At 49.4% G+C, this 21,586-nt stretch overlaps 1 protein-coding gene and 1 long non-coding RNA gene across 21 annotated transcripts in view; one reads left to right on the top strand and one right to left on the bottom strand.

Moving 5' to 3' along the window:
* HDAC4 (histone deacetylase 4) overlaps positions 1 to 21,586 on the bottom strand; it is a 298,215-nt gene that overhangs the window by 121,684 nt on the left and 154,945 nt on the right. For all 20 annotated transcript variants that reach the window (XR_004176678.1, XM_031651658.1, XM_031651660.1 and 17 more), the window contains 2 exons: positions 19,521 to 19,765; positions 6,529 to 6,679 (listed from right to left, as the gene is read on the bottom strand). Coding sequence is in view for 19 of the 20 variants with exons in the window: in XM_031651658.1 (XP_031507518.1) it covers positions 6,529 to 6,679; positions 19,521 to 19,765 (396 nt within the window). In the remaining variant the exon portion in view is untranslated. The remainder of the gene's footprint in view (positions 1 to 6,528; positions 6,680 to 19,520; positions 19,766 to 21,586) is intronic.
* Positions 12,129 to 16,549, top strand: LOC116269219. Its single transcript, XR_004176679.1, has 3 exons — positions 12,129 to 12,754; positions 13,243 to 13,395; positions 16,266 to 16,549. It is a non-coding gene; the product is annotated as an uncharacterized LOC116269219 (long non-coding RNA).

Here is a 21,586-nt window from a genome sequence, read left to right on the forward strand (position 1 = left end):
TTCCGCTACCGAGAGGGCCCGGATCTGCATGCGAAGACCAAGCATGCGTGCAGCCCCGTCTGCAGGTTCCTTCTCCTCAGGGCCTCTGCAGCCACATCTAGAAGCTTCTCCCCTGTAGGCAATCCCTGGGGAATAAGTCACCATCTTATCTAATCAGTGTGACAGGAGCCAGGGCCATCATGCAGATTTAGTACTCACTTTCAAATCCTGATGCAAAAATTAGACCTCAAATGGAATAGAAACCCTCCTCAGAGGCCTCTTCTACCTTGAAATTCTACCAGTTAATGAAAAAACATTGAAAGTGCATTTATTATTTCAAGAGTAAAATGCTGTGATAATTGATAAAAGTGTTAGTTTTATGGACAAAAACAATTACTAAGAACTTGGAAATAGCTAAATAGAGAAATAAACTAAAAACTCAGAGAGTGCATTAGCTATGTACTCCTAGGAAAAATATATCTAGTTTGAAATAGCAAATATTTATAAAAATGTACCAAGTAATATAGGCATAATAATACAGTTTAGATCATACCCCAATTCTAATTTAGCATTAGTTTGTTATAATAACATTCATTACATTAAAAATAAACTTACAAACGGTGTACTGAATAGTTATGTAATTCTTTTTAGAACACAAGGATTTCAAATACAAACAAATGAACAAAAATGTCCTATTTGGAAAAACTTCAAATTTAGTGCAGATTAATTAAAAGCAAAATGCCAATTTCACAATCTAAAAATTATATAAAGGCGAATCACCAAACCAAATATTAACATATCCTTTCACTCCAGACAAAATGAAGAACATAAACAGTATAAAGAACAGCTTAGGAAACCTGGAGTACTCCAAGCACATTGTGTTTTCAATAATATAACTTCAAGAATTGATATTCAGGTAATTCAATTAAATCCACGGGAAATGGTCAGAAGATGTGGACAAAGCACCCGAGCCTTCCGTCTGAAGGCACAGAGAGCAACTAGGGCAGCGTGGAACACCAGGGCCGAGGTCAGAGACTGGGGCTGCGGGAAGTGGGACCCCACCCTCGGGCAGCCCGTTTTCTAGAGTCAGCAGCGGGTTTCCAAGGAGGCCCTTGATAGGGCCACAAAAACTGAGGAAAATCAAAAGACCCCAGTAAACCTCACGGGCTTGTGGGTAGGACCTCAAAGGGCTATGCCTTTTGAGTAACGATGGCCAGAAATCCACCAGCCCTTGGGAGGCCTGAAACCCAACTCAGAATCAGCTCCAGACCTGACTACATTCAGACACTTAAGAAGCTTGGCCACTTCTGGTCAACTACAAGAAGGAAAACAAAGTCCACTCGAAAAGAATGTGTCACCCTCCCAGGTCTCCCGTCATCACAACAGCACAAAGTCAGACATGCAACCTAAAACATCCAAGTGTAGAAAGAAACACAATCTGACAAAAAAAAAAAAAAAAAAAAAAAGATATATAGAGAGAAACCACAGGCAGGAAAGCCTTGCCACAGGGCCAGAGAGTGTTATCAGTCAGACTCCAAAAAACTGCACTACGTGCAGAAAAAAAATAAGATCAAGAAAGTCTATGGAAAACCATGAAAAAGGGCCAAATGGAAATCCTAGAACTGAAAACCAAATAAAGGTAAAATCCAATGGATGAGTTTAGCAGCAGATTACTGTGCAGGTAAAGCACAAATTAGGGAAGTGGATGATAAATTGGAAGAAAATACCCACACTGAAGAAAAGAAAAGGGAAACACAGACACAAAAATAACTTAAGAAACTGAGGGAATACTGAAAGCTAATCCAACACAGGTATATGACCACAGTCCCAGATAGATTAAATGGAGAGACTGGGGCAAAATCATTACTTGTTGTGGTGAAGTTTGAGAATAATCAGGTCTAAGAATTCACAACAGTATAAAACAACAGATTTAGGAACTACAAATCCCAAATAGAAGAAATTAAAATGAAAGAAACTACAGTTAAGCACATTAAAAAAGAACTTCAAAAAAATCAAAGACAAAATCTTAAAAATAGCTTGGGAAAAAAGAGTATTTCCAAAGAAGGAACAATAGGATGGATAGCTGATTTCTGGAGATTAACAATAGATGGCAGAAGAGAATGGAATGGCATTCTCAAAGGGCTGAAAGAAAATAAATACAAACCTAGAATTCTATACTCAGCAAAAATAACCTTCAAAGATTAACCTGAAATCACATTTTGAACGGAAAGAAAATTCACCATTAGACCTGCATTAAGGTAAATAAAGAATATCACAGATGAAAGGTCAGACATGAAGAAACGAATAAAAGTGGAAAGGATAAATTTATGAGTAAATCTTGACTTTATAAAATAATAACAACAATGTCTTGTGATGTTAAAGATAAGTTGAGAGTTAAATACAGGTCAAAATAGTATATAAGTTAAGAGTGAAAGTATTCCAGACCCTTACTTTGTCAGAATTGGCAAAAGTATTAATTTAGATAAAGTTGTCGATAATCAGTAAAGAAACAGCAAAATAGTGACTATCAAGCTGGTGAAAAAAAATATATATATACACACACATATATATCACTAAAAACATACATTAAAAGCAAGAAAAGTAAATTAGAATAGTTGAGATAATTAGAATTCATATTGTACAATGATAGATTTAAGCATAAATGCATCAATAATTATATTAAATGTAAATGGGCCAAACTAATTGAAAGACAAAGACTGTCAAACTACAAATCAAATCAAAACTTGTGGGATGCAGATAAGGTTGCATTTAGAGGAAAATGTATAGCTATATAAGCACACATTAGAAGAGAGGGCTGAAATCAATGCCGCATGTATCTATACCAAAAAGCTACAAAAACCACAATACAACCTAAGAAAATACAGCATAGAAAAATAATAACAATAGTAGAAATTAATCAAATTGATACTCAACAAACAACATCCATAAAGTCAAAAGCCAGTCTTTGAAAAGAATAACTGATAAACTTCTGGAGAGAATGACCAAGGAAAACGAAAGTAAAACAAAACAGCAGCGATAAAGAGAAAAAGCACAACCAACCAATACCTGGAGTGTAACAGAGGACATCACTAAAGGTCTGACAGACGCCAAAAACACCAGAAAAGGATATGACACCAAAAACCACTACGCCAAAATTCAAAAATGTATAACAAAGGCATATATTTCTTTAAAAAAAAAAAACAACTTAGCTAAAGTGATCCAGGGGGAAAAATGTCCCATTAACTATTTTAAAAATTGAATAAGTAATCAAAAACCTTTGCACAAAGAAAACCTTAGGGTTAGATGGCTTTAACAGTAAGTTTCACAAGATATTTAAGGAAAAAAATAATATCCATGTTAAATAAACTTTGCCAGAGAACACAAAAGGAGAGAGGAATGAAGCTTAACTCATTCTGAGGCCAGCATAGTCATGACACTAAAACGTGACAAGGACATTATGAGAAAGGAAACTGCTTGGCAATCTCCCGCATGAACACAGTTGCAATCATACAAAATAAAATATTAGCAAATCCAAGTTTTCACTACATAAAAGCTAATGTATTACAATCAAGTTGGCTGGGGTTATTTTAAAAATGCCAGTTAGAATTTATATTCAAATAAATCCATATGCTTTACTTCATTAACCAAATAAAGCCAAAAAATCATACAAACATCTCAAAAGATGCTGAAACAGCACCTGATAAAAATCAATATCCATTCGTACTGAAACCCTGAGCAAACAAGGAATGGAAAGGAAACTTCCATAATCTGATAAATAGCACCTATCTAAAACAAGTAGACAAATGAGTAAACAATACAAACAAAGTCCCCACAGAAAACATGGCACTTCACAGGAAACTGGGAACCAGACAAGTGTGCTTGCCTGGTATCATGACCACAATCCAATACTCTACTGGCAATCTCAGTCCATTCTACACAATAAGCAAGTAAAAGATATAAAAGGTATTCCAATCAGAAAGGAGGCAATCTTGTCATTATTTATAGATGACAGGATTCTAAATGTTGAGAATTCAAAACAATCTATTAATGATTAGGATATCTGAATTTAACAGGGTTGCTGGACACAAAGTCAACAGTTAAAAATTGACTGCTTTTCAAAATTATAAAAACCAAGCCATTCACAATAGCAACCAAAGCCATCAAATGACTTGAAATATATTTAATCAAATACATGCACGCCTCCTTAACATAGAACTATTAAGAAAATATTAAGAAAAATTAAAGAAGGTAAATAATCAATGTTGTAAAAATATCAAGTCTTCCTAATTTGAACCACAGAGTCAATGCAGTCACAAACAAAACCCCACTGGTATCAATTCCAGGTAGAATGAGCTCCTAAGAGACAATTAAAGAGGACGTACCCAAGATTTTGAAGAAGAGAAAGATTTCTCGAGGCACAAAATCACCTAAAGGAAAAGACTGAAACTGTATTAGAAGGGAGAATTTCTGTGCCTGAGAGATAACATTAAGAGAGTGAACAGGCAAAGTACAGAGCGGAAGAGGAGATTTACAGCATGTACAACTGGCCAAAGGCTTGATTCCATAATATAGAAAGAACAACTCCAAATCAAGAAAAAGGGAGACTCCCCCATCAGAAAAATGGGCAAGAGACTTGAACAAGCACTTCACAAAGAGAGGAATATTCATTTGGCCAAAAAACTTATGAAAATAAACTGTATCTTATTGGTAATCAAAGAAATGCGGCTGAGGGCACGAGGAGGAGCTGAAATTAAAGTGACTGACAGCAGCAAGTGTTGACAAGGACATGGAGCCACAGGAACCCCCGTACGTGGCTGGTAGGAGTGTAAAGTGGTATACCACTTTGAAAACTTTTAGGCATCACATATGAATACTGACAACATGCATGCCCCAAAGTTCAACAACTCCACTTCACATTTGGCCACATGTACCAAGAAACATGTACAAGAATGCACACAGCAGCATTGCTTTTAATAGCTCTGGTTAGGAAACAAGCCAAGTATCTAACAACTTTAGAAGAAATGACTACATTGGTGCATTTATAAATGGGACACCACACAGCAATATATAATAGATAATGAATGACCTCTTGCTGAATGCAAAATGGGGATGAATTTCACAAGCATAATGTCCAGAGAAAGAAGCAAAACACAAAAATCCTACATATTAAGGGTTCCACTTACATACATTTCAAAAGCAGGCAAATTAATCTTCCACGTTAAATGTCAGGAGAGGAGTTATCTTTGGGGAAGGGGGAAGTGCAGAAAGCTTTCTCTTCCTACTTATGGGCCAGCCCTACAAGAGTGCATCACTCTACTCTCCTTACCCGGAATTCTGTTACCTGAGGAAAATGTACACCTCGGCTCATTTTCAGTATTACCAGGAACAGACAAGTTCAACTAAGCACGGAAGTCCAGGGCAGAAACTCGGCGTGTCCATGAAAGTCCCCTCACTCTGGTGATTAGATCCTGACTGTCTGTGTCACTTAAAACAACAAGTTGTCCATAGAAAGGATACAAACACACAGTGAGCCAAGGGCTCTTTTAAGTGAAGATCTGAGAGGATGCTCAGAGCAGACTCAGCCTCACGGTGGACCCTGCACCCCGGGGACACGCCAGGGCTCAGACACGCTGGTGACATTGGGCACTGTCCTCGTGCAGAGGAGCCCACAGGTCCTTGGCCCAGCAGCCCGCAGTCAGCAGGGGCGACACTGTAACCTTTTCCTCAGTAGATGTGTCCCTCTAATTTTCCAAAGCGGGAAACGGCAAATAGAATGTTCTCCTGGAGAGTATCAAGTGTGGGCTCTCCTTAGAAGAAGACAGACCACGCTGGTCTCCAGATGTACAAACACAGCCCCCACAGAAGGCAAAATTCAGAGTGGAAGGAGTAGATGGGAAAAGCACGCTGCTGGCCCTCACTGGGTCACTCTACAACCTAGCACCTGCCCCTCACTGGGCCGTGAGTTGCTCTACAACCTAACACCTGCTTTCAAGGCACTTACAAAATGCTCCCGAAAGAAAAGTACTTTGAAAAATGCAGGGCAGAACTCACAGATGAAATTCACTGTGCATCTGGCATGCTTTATGGCTTTTAATATTTTTAAGTCTATTAGGAATCCTGCCAAACAGTCTTTAAAATGTTTAAATCAAACCAAAAGTCGGGCTGAATGCCCCTTGCTTTGATGTTAATATTGAATCCTGCAGCCCTGGATGAAGATAAATCCATGGACTCTGGTTCACCGGGGGAGCTAACCAAGGGTGGGCTGACACACACGCTACACTCACTGTCCCTGTCAGGGGGTGGGAGTTCCGTTCCTGGCCTGCTTCTTAGAAACCCAGCACAGGCGAAGTGGCAAGAGTCACCACGGTGAGGCTCAGCTGCCCCTAGATCTTTCCCCACTCCCCATGTGCTGCCCCAGTGCCCTCCTGCACTCACTCCCTCTGCCCCCCACCTTCCGGAGTTCATGCCCCCACTCCCTCCCTCTGCCCAGCCTTCTGCACCCGCACTCAGCCTCCCTCCCTCTGCCCAGCCTTCCGTGCCCGCACTCACTCTCTTTGCCCTTTTCCTTGTTCTTGAGCTGCTGCAGCTTCTGCTCCCGGTGCTGCTTCTCCAGCTCCTGCTCCTGGCGGTGCCTCTCCAGCTTCCGCTGGTGTTCCAGCAGCTCCTGCTGGTGCTTCATGGCCAGCATCTCCTGCTGTTGCTGCAAGCAGAAGGAGCAGACAGATGGTCAGAGCCCAGGCTCCACACACAGAGACCCGATGAAGACCCAAGAAACCAGCCCAGGCCCCATGTGTCTGCCCTGGTGTGGCCCTGGGCACTGCCCTGCCCTGCACTGCTGCTATTTCAGTCCAAAAAAGAAGTCAGGGCCATTCCAGGCTCTGGGCATTGTCTTACCTTTTAAGTGGAAAATATTAAAAACAAAAGCCATTGGCTTGCTAGAAGAAAATATGCAAGAAGAGTTATGTTATCTTGCAAGTTGGAAATGCTATTTTGAGAACAACTTAAAGACAGTGAAGAGAGATTGAAATGGTACAACCACGTCAGAAAACTGCTGGGCACTTTCTTATAAAGTTAAACACACATCTGCCCTGAGACCCAGCAATCCCATTCCTAGCTATTTATCTGAAACACGGAAGCACACCCACAGAAAGCCTGTACAGGAATGTGTATGGGATTTTTGGTCACAGACCAGCCTCAACGCAACTCACACATTCCCTCGAAGGTGGACACTTGGACAAATGATGTGTATTCATTAAAGAGAACACCACCTATCCATAAAAAAGAATAACCTACGTGTACACAAGAAAACACAGGGAACTGCTAAAGAGCAGGTGTTGGCAGAGGGTGAAAGAGCAGAGAGAAGAGGTGAGACTGGAAGACCCTCCACGGGGCCTCTGCACTCGCAGCTCCAGTTCCGCACATTCCACCACGGCCTGGCGTGGAAATACAGGTGGTTGGCCCTCAGTGTCTCCAGGCTCTGATCCTCCGTGGGCTCAATGAGTGGAGGTGAAACCCAAAAATATGGAGGGCTGACTATATTCACATGAAGTTCTAAAACAGAAAAAACGCACAAGGATAAACACATCAGAAGAAGGCTGCCCCTGAGGAGGTGAGGGAGGGCGGCGGGGGCCGAGGCCGGAGGCGATGCCCCAGTGGATGGAGTGTCCGACCTGTCGAGTGTCCACAGGGGAGGGCACAGTCGCCCAACAGCACCCTTAAGGGCTGGCATTCTGCTGAGTATAAATTATATCTCACATTTCAAAAACTGACAGAGACATAAAAATGTTTGTCTTAATAACAATTAAAAGGTAGAAGGTAAAATAAAAACTGCAGTATTTATGACATACAGATAAATTTTACATAAATGGTTGTTATACATTAATGAGAATATGACAGGCAGCCCACTAAAAAGTTGGGCAAAAAAGAACAGGAGATGCACAGAACTGTTTAAAGATAAATGGGGACAAATGTTCAAGATCGCTAGTGAACATTTCCCACGTCACTCACGGTATTAGAAAAGGTGAAAAGGAACAATTTGGCCTGGCGCTGGTGAGTGTGGGAAGGTGCAACTGACCAGACGCCCTGAGAGGGACTCCTGCAACCCCAGGGTACCTCTGTCCTGGGACCCAGCCCACGCTCTGGGGCTCCCGCACATCCTCCCGCTCCTCCAAGATGGCACTGCTCTTGTTCGCACGCTCCAGGGTTCTGTCTGCACACAGTTTCCTCAGTTTCCACACAAGCCCCTGGGCCAGCCCAGGGGAAGTGCCAGGCCTCCACAGGTGTGAGGAGCTCTGCCACCTGCCTGCCGGGGAGAGCCTCTCCGCCACCCTCTGTGGCCCGCACGTGTCCCCCTCATGGTCTGTCTGCTGTCCCCAGTACTTGCTCAGTTACCAGTTGTCTCTTGTCCCATTGTCTTTTTTAATTTTAGACACAGGGTCTTGCTCTGTTGCCCAGGCTGGAGTGCAGTGGCACAATCATAGCTCACTGTAACCCAGACCTCCTGGGCTCAAGTGATCCTCCTACCTCAGACTCCCAAAGAGATGGCAGTTAATTAAAAAAAAAAATTGTAGCAAACGGGTCCTACTATGTTGCCCAGGCTGGTCTCGAACTCCGGGGCTCAAGCCATTCTCCTACCTCAGCCTCCTAAGTAGCTGAGCCTACAGGTGCACACCACCGCACCCAGACACGTTTTTTTCTTTTTTGACGAAACAAGGTATTGCTCTGTTGCGGGGACTGGTCTCAAACTCCTGGGCTCAAGTGATCCTCCCGCCTTAGCTTCCCGAAGCTCTGGGATGAGGGGCGTGAGCTGCCTCACCCGGCCACTGTTGGGATGCTTTTTGTTGGTCTTGCTCCGCTTATGGAGGGAGAGGGGATGGTGAGAGGGTTCGGGGTGAGCAGGCATCCTGGCAACCAGAGTGGCCCAAGGAACCTTCTGTGGAGGAAACTTAGTGAATCAGGGGCTCTGGGCTGGCTCCAGAGTGGGGCTTCTCCCAGCTGGTGGTTCTGCCTGGAGGATGAGGCTCAGGCCAGGGAAAGGATGAGCAAGGCATAGAGTGGGGTGTGCGTGCGAGGCAGCCACTGGACGCCTGTGCTCCATGAGTGACCGTGCTGGCACAGCAGGACTGGTGCCCACGGGATGCCACCCGCGCCACACTGTCGTCCCTGTGTATTCTTCAATCCCTCTACGGCAGGTGTGCCCACCTCCGGCCGTGGATGGGTGGCAGTCCCTGGCCTATTAGGAAGTGGGCCACAAAGCAGGAGGTAAGCGGCAGCCTAGGGAGCATTCCCACCGGAGCGCGAGCTCCTGCCGGATCAGCGGCGGCATCAGATTCTCTCAGGAGTGTGACCCTGTTGTGAACTGTGTGTGGGGGATCCAGGATGCACGCTCCTTATGAGACTCGAAAGCCTGATGATCTGAGGTGATGGAAGTTTCATCCCAAAACCATCCTCTTGCACCCCCCACCCCTGTCCATGGAAAAAACCACCTTCCATGAAACCAGAGTCCCTGGTGCCAAAAAGGTCGGGACCGACTGCTGCCCTACAACAGATGTACGTCACTTCAGAGCAAAGGAAAATGCCAGTGGCTGAGGAAAGCAGGTGAAAAGGATTACAAAGTCGGGCAGAGGCAACCCTGACAGAGTCGGGCCAGCAGGGACGGGGGCCTGGGTCCCTGAGATGCCACAGCCTGAGAACCCACCACGCAGTGTGCTCAGGGCGGGAGGCGGCACGAGCCTTCAGCTACAGGGCCTGCTTCTCCAGGACAACAGGGTCGCCTGCACGGAGAGACATGCACATCAACCTGCTTGTGCACACAAGTGTGTGTTCTGAATGTCAGTGTGCGTGCAAGGGAGTGAGCACGTGTGTTCCAGGCGCCTGTGAGTGTGCAAGGACGCTGCCCTTCTCTGTGGGCACTGAACCTCAGTGGTGTCGGCAAGGTGATGGCGGCGGGCAGTGTGTGTCCGGGAACATCTCTGGCATCTTGCTGGGTCCTTCTTCACATAAGAGGCCGGAGCCGACTGGCGAGCTCCACGCCCTTGCTGCCCCTGCAGATCCAGCTCCCAGGTGGCTACCACACCCTGTCCTGCGAGAGCCTGGAGGTCCAGCTCAGCCCCCAGGCACCCGGCACACACACCTTTCAGACCCCTAGGCTTCTGGGAAGATCCAGGCTGCAAAAACAGCCTGGCCGAAGCCCTTTCATGGTCACAGGCGGTGCGGGGGAGGAGGAATGGCCCCACCAGGGACATCAATCCCCCTTCCTGGGCCTCGCTTCCCACTGCTGAGGACTCAGCCAGTTTCCACGACCACCCAGAGCCACTTGTAAATGGGGAAGGAAAGAAAGGATTTCAGCTTGCTCACAACCTCTTCCTACTCAAGATGAGACATGCCAGTCACCCCGCGTGTCTGTGACTTGTGTGAAATTCGAATCACATCATGTCCACAATGTTAAATGTAACATCAACTGTATAATTTTGTAAGGTAAAACTCCTCATTCTTCCATTCTGTAAGTAAAGCCCCAGCCCAGACAAGGGACAGAGACACGCACTGGCCAACCAGATGGCATTCAGCAACCTCAAACTTGCGGTGACAGTGAATAGGCAAAATGAACATGACTGCCTCTCATGAGTGCCCCATGTGGATGGAAGGGTGTCCTGGGCTGCTGCCCCTGCCCCCATGGCCCACCCTGAGGAAGGGTCCCCAGGCAGAAACCGCCTGCCCCATTGCGGTGCCTCCGGCAGACAGCTCTGGAGTGAGGCCGCCCCAGCCTCCAGGATAGAGACCACAGTGCTGGTCTTTCCCGGCTCACCTGAGCTGGGCCATTGCAGCCTGCAGCCCACAGCCAGCCTCCCTCCCCACTGCCCCATGGTGGCAGAAGTGGCCTGGATGGCAGAGCCCCACAGGAATCGCATTGAGTCCAGGGCAGTGCGACCTCGGGCTTTAGGTAGGGCTGTCCAGTCACACTTGTGGTCACACACAGCGAGAATTTATGGCAGCAGAGAGAGCAGGTCAGCATCCAGACATTGGGGACAGGACCTGCCTGCTCTCCCCACAGACAAAAAGCCCTGTCCACAAACACACCCACCCACCTACAGCCCTCACAAAGGGGGTGGGACTCAATTCCAGCCAGGAGCACGGGGGTAGAAAAGCCGGAGAGGTGGCGGGAGGTAGGCACACACCCAGGGAAAGAGGGAGAAGGGGAGGGGCTGAGGCACGACCCTACTCAGGCAGGTGCACCCGCGGGCTGCCTTCCAGCATGAGTGCTGCTCCTGGCAGATGTGTGGGCACAGGCAAGGCAGGAGGCCTGGGTGGGCTGAGGGAGAGGGGTCTCCCACCATGCCTGGCAGCAGTGCGTGCAGGAGAGGCAGGGAGGGCCGTCAGGGCTGGGCTGCACACACCAAGCATCTCACCTGTATCTTTCCCATGGCAAACACTTAATTCCGAACAACCCACTTAAATGAACTTCTGGGGGATGGTGGGATAAACGTAAGCAAGCTCTTGCCACCTCCTTCATCTGGGCAGCACTGGCCTCTGAAGACTCACAGGTGGTCTGTGGCATGCTGGCTGGAGGGCAGGCTGCCTGGCCAAGAAACCCTGCTCCGCCCGCCTGCTTGCTGCCAGCACACTTCCACCTAAATATTTAAGCTGTCCATGCTGGGTTAAACGTGGGACCTGCCCCAAGGGTTCCTGTGAGGACTGGAAGAGGTGGCATGGGGAGAACGCTCAGAAGAGCTGGCCTGGGTTCGCCTCCGTGCAGCCTGGTCGTCATCAAACCGTCACTTTCAAAAGATGTCGCCTAGAGAGGCCGACTTCCTGCAGACACTAGATGTTATCCTAAGGTAAAATCAGGCCCCCTCAAGACGAGGGAGATACTGCCCGGAGCACACCTTCCTAACACAGTGTTCCTCGCGCCACACGCAAGCAAAGTCCCTCTACCAGGACAAACATCTGGGCAGGTACAGATTCAGGACTCTGCCTTGGGGTGCCGGAGCTGTGTACACAGGTAAAAGTGCCCCGAGGGGGTCCCTGGGCCACTGTCTGCAGACTGGGAATGCCACCGGCAGGTTAACCTATAAACGGTAGGTTAACCTATAAACGTACAACCCACAGGGCTTCGGGGCGCTTCTCAGCTCAGAAAACAAACACGATCCTTTGTTGAACTGATCTCCTCGTTATGGCAAGCCCCTCCCCTCTGGCTGTCACCTGCACAGGGCCCCTTGGCTCCCTCCCTCCTGCTGCTCAGAGCTCACTCAGGGCGGAAACAGAGCGGACAGATGCAGCCTAATGCAGTCGCACAGTATCTATTTGTCAGCCAGAACCCAGAAGGAAAGTGAGCTCTTTCCACCATCATTTCAAAAAGAATGAAAACAACAGCCATGGCTGCTGGGGATTAAAATTCACAGGAAGGCAAAACTCCCAGAAGCACGACTGTGGTGGAGTTTTAATGAAACCAGCAGCCACAAACGGTGACTGATTCCCTAACTGCCCCCGGCAACGCTGTGTGATCTCACGCTTCGCTTGTGCAGGGAGGCATTCCACCTTATTAGATTTATAACAGATTATCTGCAGAGCAAAGCCTGCAAAGTGAAAGCCATCAGGACAAACTGGATTTCAACACTCCTTGTTTACAGCACAACCTCAGACGTCAGGCCTGTTTCTTCATCTTCTGACACAGGGACCCTCTGCCCTTGGCGCTCTTGGAAAATGCTGACGAACCACAAGGGAAGATGGCCATTGCACTCTTCTTCACTCCCGCCCCACAACCTGGCATCGTGAATAGGTACTTATTCTTCGTGGGGCACCCTCAGTTGGTTTCCGGAGGGCAGGTGCGTCACTGGAGTACCGAATTCAGGCTTCGAAAAACAGGACTTCGAGATGCGCTTATTTTTAAGTGAGCTAAAATTGTCTGCAACTAATCCCTCACTAACATTTCACGTTAGACTACTCCGTGGGGGAAGGGCTGTTGGGAAGCAATTTTTTGCAGACTGAAACTATGATGAGCAATTTAAAATAAGATGACTATGACCTCGTTCTTCTAAGAAAAGCAAAAACAAAACCAATCATAGCTGATCCTATTACTCTAACCAGACTTTAACTCTACTTGAAGTGTACACTGAACTCTGAACCAAATATAGGAGCCCTAGAATTTAGTTGCTTTGACTCTGCCTTCAGAATTTAATATACAAATATTCAAGGGGTAACCCAAAAAGATTTTCACTTTAAAAAGTAAACTTCTGAGTTTCTTGTGTCTCTTTTTCAACTTGCCAGGGGAACAGCCCCAGAGTATGGAGACGCTGCACCCACATACAGCGGCAGGCGCCAGGAGGAAAGGGCAGAAGAGTGGACGCCACGGATGGTAAGCTGCCACCCATGGAGGGGAACACCAGGCGCAGACCAGCCGCGGCACCCATGGCTCTCCAGGTGTGTGCCCATGTGCCCCATGGGTCGACAGACCCCACTGCCACGTGCGTGCGCCTCTGCTTAGCTTGGGAGGCAGCTCATGCTAAGCAAAGGTGCGCACAAAGTCTTCCCGTCTATTCTTAACCCTCACCCAGAGGCACCACAGAGGGACTCTGCTCTAAACCAAGGGTGAGGTCCTGTCCCCGCCTCCCCACCGCACCCCTGTCCTGGCATGGAGCCCTGGATCAGGTATTCAGCACAGCCCAGGTGAGCTCTGAGGCTCACTGACGGCTGCCTCAGGTGACCGGAAAGCTGGGCCTGGGCAACACCTCTTCAGCTTCCTCGGCCAGATATTAAAGAGAATAAGGATCAGGGCCCACGCTCCCAGTGCCAGAAAACTAGGTTCCTTTCCACGTTAGTCCCTCCCTGAAAGGAAGAGTCACATTATCAACTAAACAGCTCTGAAAACTCTCTCCTACCCACCGTGCTCTCCACAGCACAAGTCACACGGACACCCACACACACCACACACACACACACGCACACATGAAAAAGAGGCCAGCCTTGCTAGTAAAAAAAAAGACATGCACACTAAAACAGTGTGTAAATGATTTTTATTTTTCATGCATTCACCTGGGAATACTCTGAAGTTAGGGAAGAAAAGGCACGCCTTCCACCACTGCAGGGGAGAAAGGGTAAAAGCCTTGCAGGACGGCGATGTGCAACCTACATACAAAACGTACCCTGTACATGCCCTGGAGGCTGCAGTCTTCCCATGCGGGGTCCCACAGTGTCTGCCCTGGAGGCTGTGCCCTATGCGGGGGTCCCACAGTGACTGCCCTGGAGGCTGTGCCCTATGTGGGGGTCCCACAGTATCTGCCCTGGAGGCTGTGCCCTATGTGGGGAAGTGTCCCCCCAGCAGCCTGGCCTCCTGAGGGCTGCAGTTCCTATATGGGGGTCCCCTGAAGTTCGCTCCTGAGGCCAGCCCCAAATCATGTCTGCCCTGGAGGCCGTGCCCTGATGCTGGGGTCCCACAGTGTCTGCCCCGGGAGGCTGTGCTCAGGGTCCCAGGTTCGCTCTAGTTGGGCCTTATGTGGGGTGTCCCTTTGTGGCTGTCTTGAGGGTTGTGCCTCTATTATGGGGGGGTCCCACAGTGTCTGCCCTGGAGGCTGTGCCCTATGGGGGTCCTCAGTTCGCCCTGAGGCTGTGCCCATGGGGTCCCTCAGTGTCTGCCCTGGAAGCTGTGCCCTATAAGAGGGGAGCCCCAGTGCCTTCTGGGGAGAGGTGCACCCCATGGGGGGTGCCCTGTATCTCCTAGGGAGAGATGTGCCCTATAGAGGTGCCCCAGTGTCTTCTGGGGAGAGGAATGCCCTACAGGGGATGCCCTATATCTCCTGGGGAGAGGTCTGCCCAATGAGGGGTGCCCCGTGTCTCTGGGGGAGAAGTGTGGCCTGCAGGGGGTGCCCCATGCCCCCTGGGGAGAGGTGTACCCTAACTCCTGGGGAGAGGTGTGCCCTCTGGGGGTGCCACGTGCCTCCTGGGGAGAGATGCGCCCTGCAGGGGGTGCCCCATGTTTCCTGGGGAGAGGTGCGCCCTGCAGGGGGTGCTGGGGCCCAAGCTTGTGCTTGGGGTCTCCCACATGCCCCTGCTCTGTTACTCACTGGCCTGGGGCATGCTCTAGCCATAGCATCGTGGCCTGTCCTTGGACCCTCTCTGGGTACCTATGTTTGTATTCTCCCTCTCCATACACTTCTGGGAGGCATTGATCAGAAATGCAAGAGACAGGCCGGGTGTGGTGGCTCATGCCTGTAAACCCAGCACTTTGGGAGGCCGAGGCAGGCAAATCACTTGAGGTCAGGAGTTTGAGCCCAGCCTGGCCAACATGGGAAAACCCTGTCTCTACCAAAAATACAAAAATTAGCAGCCAGGTGTGGTGGTGCATGCTGGTAATCCCAGCCACTCAGGAGGCTGAGGCATGAGAATCGCTTGAACCTGGGAGAAGATTGCAGTGAGCTGAGATGGCACCACCGCACTCCAGCCTGGGTGACAGCTGAGCGAGACTGCCTCAAAAAACAAACAAACAAAAACACAGAAGTACGAGAGAGAAACTTCCACGCTCATCTGGGATCCGCTTCTAAGTGGAAAAGCACTGTCCGAGTAGGAGAGGCGAGGCTGGGTCGAAACCACCACAAAGAGCCAGGAAACAGGAAAGTCCACGGGGACCACGAGCATTAAAACTCTCCTAAAAGATCCTATTTACCCAACATTAATAATTTAAGTTATATTTTTAAAATGATTCCCTTTTCAATTATAAAACTCTATTCAAATTCACTGATGATTTAATGACACTAATTAGATTTTGTGTTCAAGAAATCTGTCTGACAAACACCATTGCCAAATGTCACTAACAATATGATGGCTTATAAAGAGTTTAAATCATCCAAACAAAAGCCTCCTAAAGTAATGAAACCACTATGTAGTTCAAATGGCTTTTATAACCTCTATTTCAATGAAGAAATAAATGATTAAAATGCAAAGAGAAAGGCAACCTTGAACTTCTTTCTGTGCTTTTGAGACCCTGGCCCAGAGACTGGCTCCAGAGCCATGGTTCTGGGGTCTCCAGCCATCTTTCAGAGGGTCTGCCACTGGGGGTGGTGGGGTGGGCTCTCCCAGGGACCCCTCCAGGAATGAGGAGCATGGCCTGAAGGCCCGGCCTGTAGGAGCGACGTGAGGACTGGGATCAGGGTGCTTTCTTCCAAGCAGTGAAGCCAGCTCCTGGGGCACCAGGAGAGGAGAGGCAGAGGGGTTCTGGAGGTGGGACCTGGCCTCGCCCTGAGGTGGCAGCACTGACCCCAACTCAAGTGTCTTCTTTATTTCTTTTGGCCTCCTAGGACTACCGTGAGGAGCCCCGGTCAAACACACAGGGCTTAGGCTTACTTCTCAGCTTCTCATCTATGTCTTCTTCTTGTAAAAGCTACACATGCAACCAGCATGGAATGAGACATCAACAATCCCATCTCCTTAACCTCACTCTGCACCGACACCCGTGGCAGCTTTGGGGTGGTCTCCTAATAATGCGCTGTGGCCGGGCGCGGTGGCTCAAGCCTGTAATCCCAGCACTTTGGGAGGCCGAGACAGGCGGATCACGAGGTCAGGAGATCGAGACCATCCTGGCTAACACGGTGAAACCCCGTCTCTACTTAAAAAAATACAAAAAATTAGCCGGGCGTGGTGGCGGGCGCCTGTGGTCCCAGCTACTCGGGAGGCTGAGGCAGGAGAATGGCGTGAACCCGGGAGGCGGAGCTTGCAGTGAGCTGCGATCCGGCCACTGCACTCCAGCCTGGGCGACAGAGCGAGACTCCGTCTCAAAAAAAAAAAATAATGCGCTGTGAATGCTGCAGCTGGATCAACAGCGAGGACTACAGGGCTCACCAGGGCGCAGTGACAACAGGAAAAATGGAATTCAGCAGGAGCCCCCGAGGCCATCCTCAGCCAGGGACTGTGTTGGGCTGCAGGAATTCAGCGAAGCTGGAGTGAGCCAGCGGTCCTCATGTCCCCCAGGCAGGCGGGACCAGCGGCCGACGGGGGCTTCTGAGAGGTACAGGGCAGTGCCTGGGTCAAGACTGCTGTTGGGGAGTCCTCAAGCTTGACATGGGGTCGCCAATGTGCAGAATACAAAGGAGCTACGATACTCATCTTAAAAAATTACTTCTAGGAGTCATAGAATGTGAGCCTATGGTGCAAAAACAAAATAACACGAGTGGCCTCTTGAGGGCTGCTCTTGGCCGGTCATGGAAAGGCCGGTGAGCTGAAGCCCTGGGCGGGATGCAGAGATTGCCTGCAGTGACTCCCCCTGACCCGCGCCTTCTGCCTGGCACGCACCTGTTTCCTGCAGCCAGCTTGAAAACTCTTCTTGAAAACTCTTCTCCCAGGCTTGAAAAACAGCAGCCAGTTGCAGTTGCCCATGGTCAGGGCTGTGAGGGAGGCAAGCCTGGCCTGTCCATAGCACAGAGCGGCGCCATCAGTAAAGTGAAGACTGAGTCCTCTCTGTGTTCCTGCTGCCAGGAATGTTGGGATCACAGGGATCCCAAAGTGTGTGGTGCTTGTGGAGCTCTCAACTGCTCCACCCTAAACTCGAGTGGGCTTGTTAAAGTGGACAGGGTCCCAGTGGAGGCTGGTGGGCCAATCTCCACAGGGACAAGTGACGTGTTTGTTACACATGGCTGCTAGGTTGCTCTGAATTCTGAAGACAAAAACGATAAAGCATGGACTGAAAGAGCTCAGGAAAGTGTCCTCTCCTTGGTTTGTCGAACACTGACATTAGCAGGCCAGAGTGCATCGGGAAAAAGCAGCAGCAACAACTCCCAAGCCAACAAGACCCAGAGCCCCCAAGCAGCCCCTCAGGGTTCAGCTAGAAACCTCCCAGCCCCTGTTCCCTCAAGGCCAGAGGGGGCCGAGGACAGAGCTCTCAGGGCTCACCTTTGAAGCACAGGCACTCACAGAATGGTTTGGCACCCATGAGAGGGGACACGGAGCTGTCCCTGAGCCTGTCCTCCAGGGCCAGCCCAGCTTTGGGATGCAGCCTCCCCTGCAATCTGCCACTAAGTCTACAGACAACTGATACTACTTTACTTCCATTTCTCAACAGTGATTATGAAATAAAGACACTGAACAAAGTGTCTTACATATAAAGGAAGGGAAACTGGGATCCTGTGGTCAAGAGAATTACCAGCTAGGGCAGAAACAGAAGGACGCACCCCTAAGCTTCTCTGCATACTAGGTGGACACAGTAATATCTGCATGTGGGCTAACGGCAGGTAGCCAAGACCTCAGCTGAACAACTTCTACCCACGGACCACGTGAGCATCTCAGAAGCAGCAGGTAGCATATGGTCATAGGCTTTTGATGCTCTACATCTTTGCTGTCCAACAGGTGCCATGAACCACATGTGGCTCAAAATGCAGCTGGCCTGAATGGAGACATGCTCTGTGTCTAGGCCCCAGTGACTTGCCAAGACTTAGCAAGAACAACAACGGCAGCCGTGTTGGTGGCGGCCTGCCACTTCCCAGATCAGGCCATGAGAGACCCTGTGGCTTCCACGTTGGCCAGGTTTCCTCTCGGGTTGCTCCCTCTGGGAAGCCGGCTGCTATGCTGTGAGCAGCCCTGTGGACGAGGACCTCAGGCCTCTTGCCTGCGGCCATGAGAGCGAGCCTGAATGGAGCTCCTCCCGCCTCAGTCCAGTCAGCCCTGCAGATGAGACCATAGCCCTGTCTGACATCTTAACAGCAACATAATGGGAAACCCCATCAGCTAAGCTGCTCTAGGATTCCTGACCCACAGAGCAAGATAACGCAAGCTTGCTATTTTAAACTGCTAAGTGTTGGAGTAATTTTATTACACAGATATACATGACTTAATCTGGTTTTGTGGGATTTTTCACTTTGTTTAATGTGACCACTAGAATATTTAAAATTACTGGTGGAATTTTAATATACTCATGTATATTTCTATTAGACAGTGTTGCTCTAAGTGGTTTTAAATGCAGTGACAGCATATTATAATCACAGATATCATAACTAGCCTGCCAACTACATAACTTTGCTACATATCACTAGTACATATTTCCAATTGATTTAATTTTAAAACATGGTATCAGATTAAATATTCGTAGAGAGTAAGTACCAAAAAAGTCTTTGTTTTTTCCTTACTGTATTTAAATTAAAATAAAATATTATCTTTTTCTAGTTATAAAAGGTTAGTAGAGAAAACAGAAAATATAGAGAAGTCCTAAGAAAAAAAACCACACAGATTTGTCAATCCAGCTCCCAGCAACGATCATTAAGGTTCTGGTGCTTCTTCCCTGTGGTAGGTTTTCTATTTCTGGGCACGTTTCAGATGAAATTAGGTGATAAGCATTTTTCCTATTTGGAATATGCTTCCACACAATGACTTGAGACCGCTATTCCCACTCAGCACCACATCCCGTGTAATACACGGAAGTGCTGCCCGCGGTTTGTCGCCTCCTGCAGGAACCTCGCTTCATGCCTGGGGCCCCGGCACACGCCGCAGAGACAGAGGCCTGGAGTCACGGGAGTTCAGGGTGCCGGAGGCCTGGCCCACCCGCACCCACGCGTGCCGCGCCTCACCTTGATGTGCTCGTGGAGCTGCGCCTCGTGCTGCCGGGAGAGCTGCTCGTGCTGCCTCTGGAACTCGGCGATGAGGATCTGCCTCTGGATCTGCTGCTTCTGCTTGAGCGCCAGGAGCTCCTGCTGTAGCTGCTGCTCCCGCAGGGCGGGCTCTGCCACAGGCAGCGAGAACTGGTGGTCCAGGCGCAGGTCCATGGGCACTGCCGAGGGGGCCACTTGTAGAGGCAGCGCCGTGGCCACATCCACTGTGAGAAGAACAAGCAGGAGAGCCGGTCACTGCCACCCTCAGCCGTCCCCGGACCCCAGAGCCCCTGACCAACACACTAGCCACCTTCACGGGGGGGCCTGTGGACATTTGAGGATTAGATACCCCTCCACCCCTTTCCCCCTCTGGCCCAACAAACTCAAAATGCAAGACTCAGAGGCCTCTGGGGCCCATTCCTCAAGGACAAAAACCACAAAAGCCTCTGGAAGGTCAGACCAGGACACACTCCACAATCCCTGTTCCTTCTTCCACCCTCCCCGGGAGGCTGGCTCTCAGAGGACCCCACTACAGGCCCGGAGGCCTTGCTGACGTCATTTCTAGAAGTCAGTAACGAGAAAAATAAAGAAAAAGGTTCTGGCTGGCCAAGGAAAAGAGCGGGCGCCAGCCCTCAGCTAGGAAGACCGCCTGCTCTGCTCCTCTTCCTCCTCTCCTATTGAAGCCACTGCGCTGCTCTGTGAGAGCCACAAGAACAGTGTGTGCCCCAGAAGTGGTCCAGACAGACGCTCGAGACCCGGAGCCCGTTTCCATGGTGAGACAAGTGCCCCCTTGGAAAACATGTTTACCAGACACAGCCAACGAGACGTGCTCCTGGCTCTTGGCACAAATGCGTTCCTCTGGGCATGCGTTTCTGCACCTCGCAAAGAAATGGATTTTCTGCCCTGTACTAATGTGCTATTGAGAAAAGGCTACAAGTAATTTTGATGAGGAACAGAAGCTGAATCAATTTCATCACTTACAAATCAATACCAAATGAAAGTGAGAAAAGTAACACAGGAAGAAGGGTAGGTTTAAATTACAATTATCACAAACAGCCCTACGTGCGTACCCCTTTTACGGCAGGTCCCTATTCTGAAAGCATGCAATGCGTGTGGGCACTCACTCTGAGCCAGCACTGCTCCTGGCACAGCCCAGGGACATCCTAGTGTCACTTCGCAGACACGTGGCTCTGCCGAAAACTTCACTGAGAGTTAAGTGAGAGCCCAGCCTGCCTGCTCCCCTCCCATAGGCCCACCCCTCAGGGCTCCCCATAACCAACATTCATGTGACCTGGGCCAAGTGGCAAGTTGGGGCCTTGCCCTCTAGGAGGGTCTCAAGCTCAGAGGGGTGTCTGAGCCAACAAGAGGTCTGCTGAGAAAAGAGCTCCTCGCCCCTCAGGGTCAGCACCTTTGGGCATGACCTTGTCCGGGTGCCTCCCTGACAGCAGCCCACCCACACTCACCCTGACACTCAGCCTGTCTCTGGACTGGCCTAAGACCAGGCCTTGTCTGTAACTCAGTTCCTAGGAAAACCTGCACTCCACAGTCTCAAAGCCACCGATTTGGGTGAAACAGCCCATAGGTGGCAGCTGTCCCTCAGTGCAAAGCATTTCCACAGTCACTGTCCAGGCAGCAGGTCCCACACTGTCTTTGTCTCCAAACCACTGGAGGTCCTGGTCCCAGGACTTAGCCTTCTCCTGAGAAAAGGGTGGGAAATGCTCTGGGGGAGGCCTGGGCACTGGCCGGAGCTTGGGGTTCTGATCCCCTGGGCTGCCGCTTAGCCACGGAAGCTGCAGTCACCTGAGCTCCTGGTGCAACCCCCAACTTTTAAAATGCATGTATTTAGTTTTTAATTGGGTGTCAACTTTGACACAGTAAAAGGTTTTCATTTGCTATTATGTGAGAAGAATCTACACACATAAACTGTGTGTTCTATGTGCAGCAGGGAGCAGGGGTCCACCCCCCCACCCCACACGTGGACGAGGACTGTTCTATGTGCAGCAGGGAGCGGGGGTCCATCCTCCACCACCCCACACATGGGTGAG

Source organism: Papio anubis, chromosome 10, assembly GCF_008728515.1.
Source record: "Papio anubis isolate 15944 chromosome 10, Panubis1.0, whole genome shotgun sequence".
Taxonomy (NCBI): Eukaryota; Metazoa; Chordata; class Mammalia; order Primates; family Cercopithecidae; genus Papio; species Papio anubis.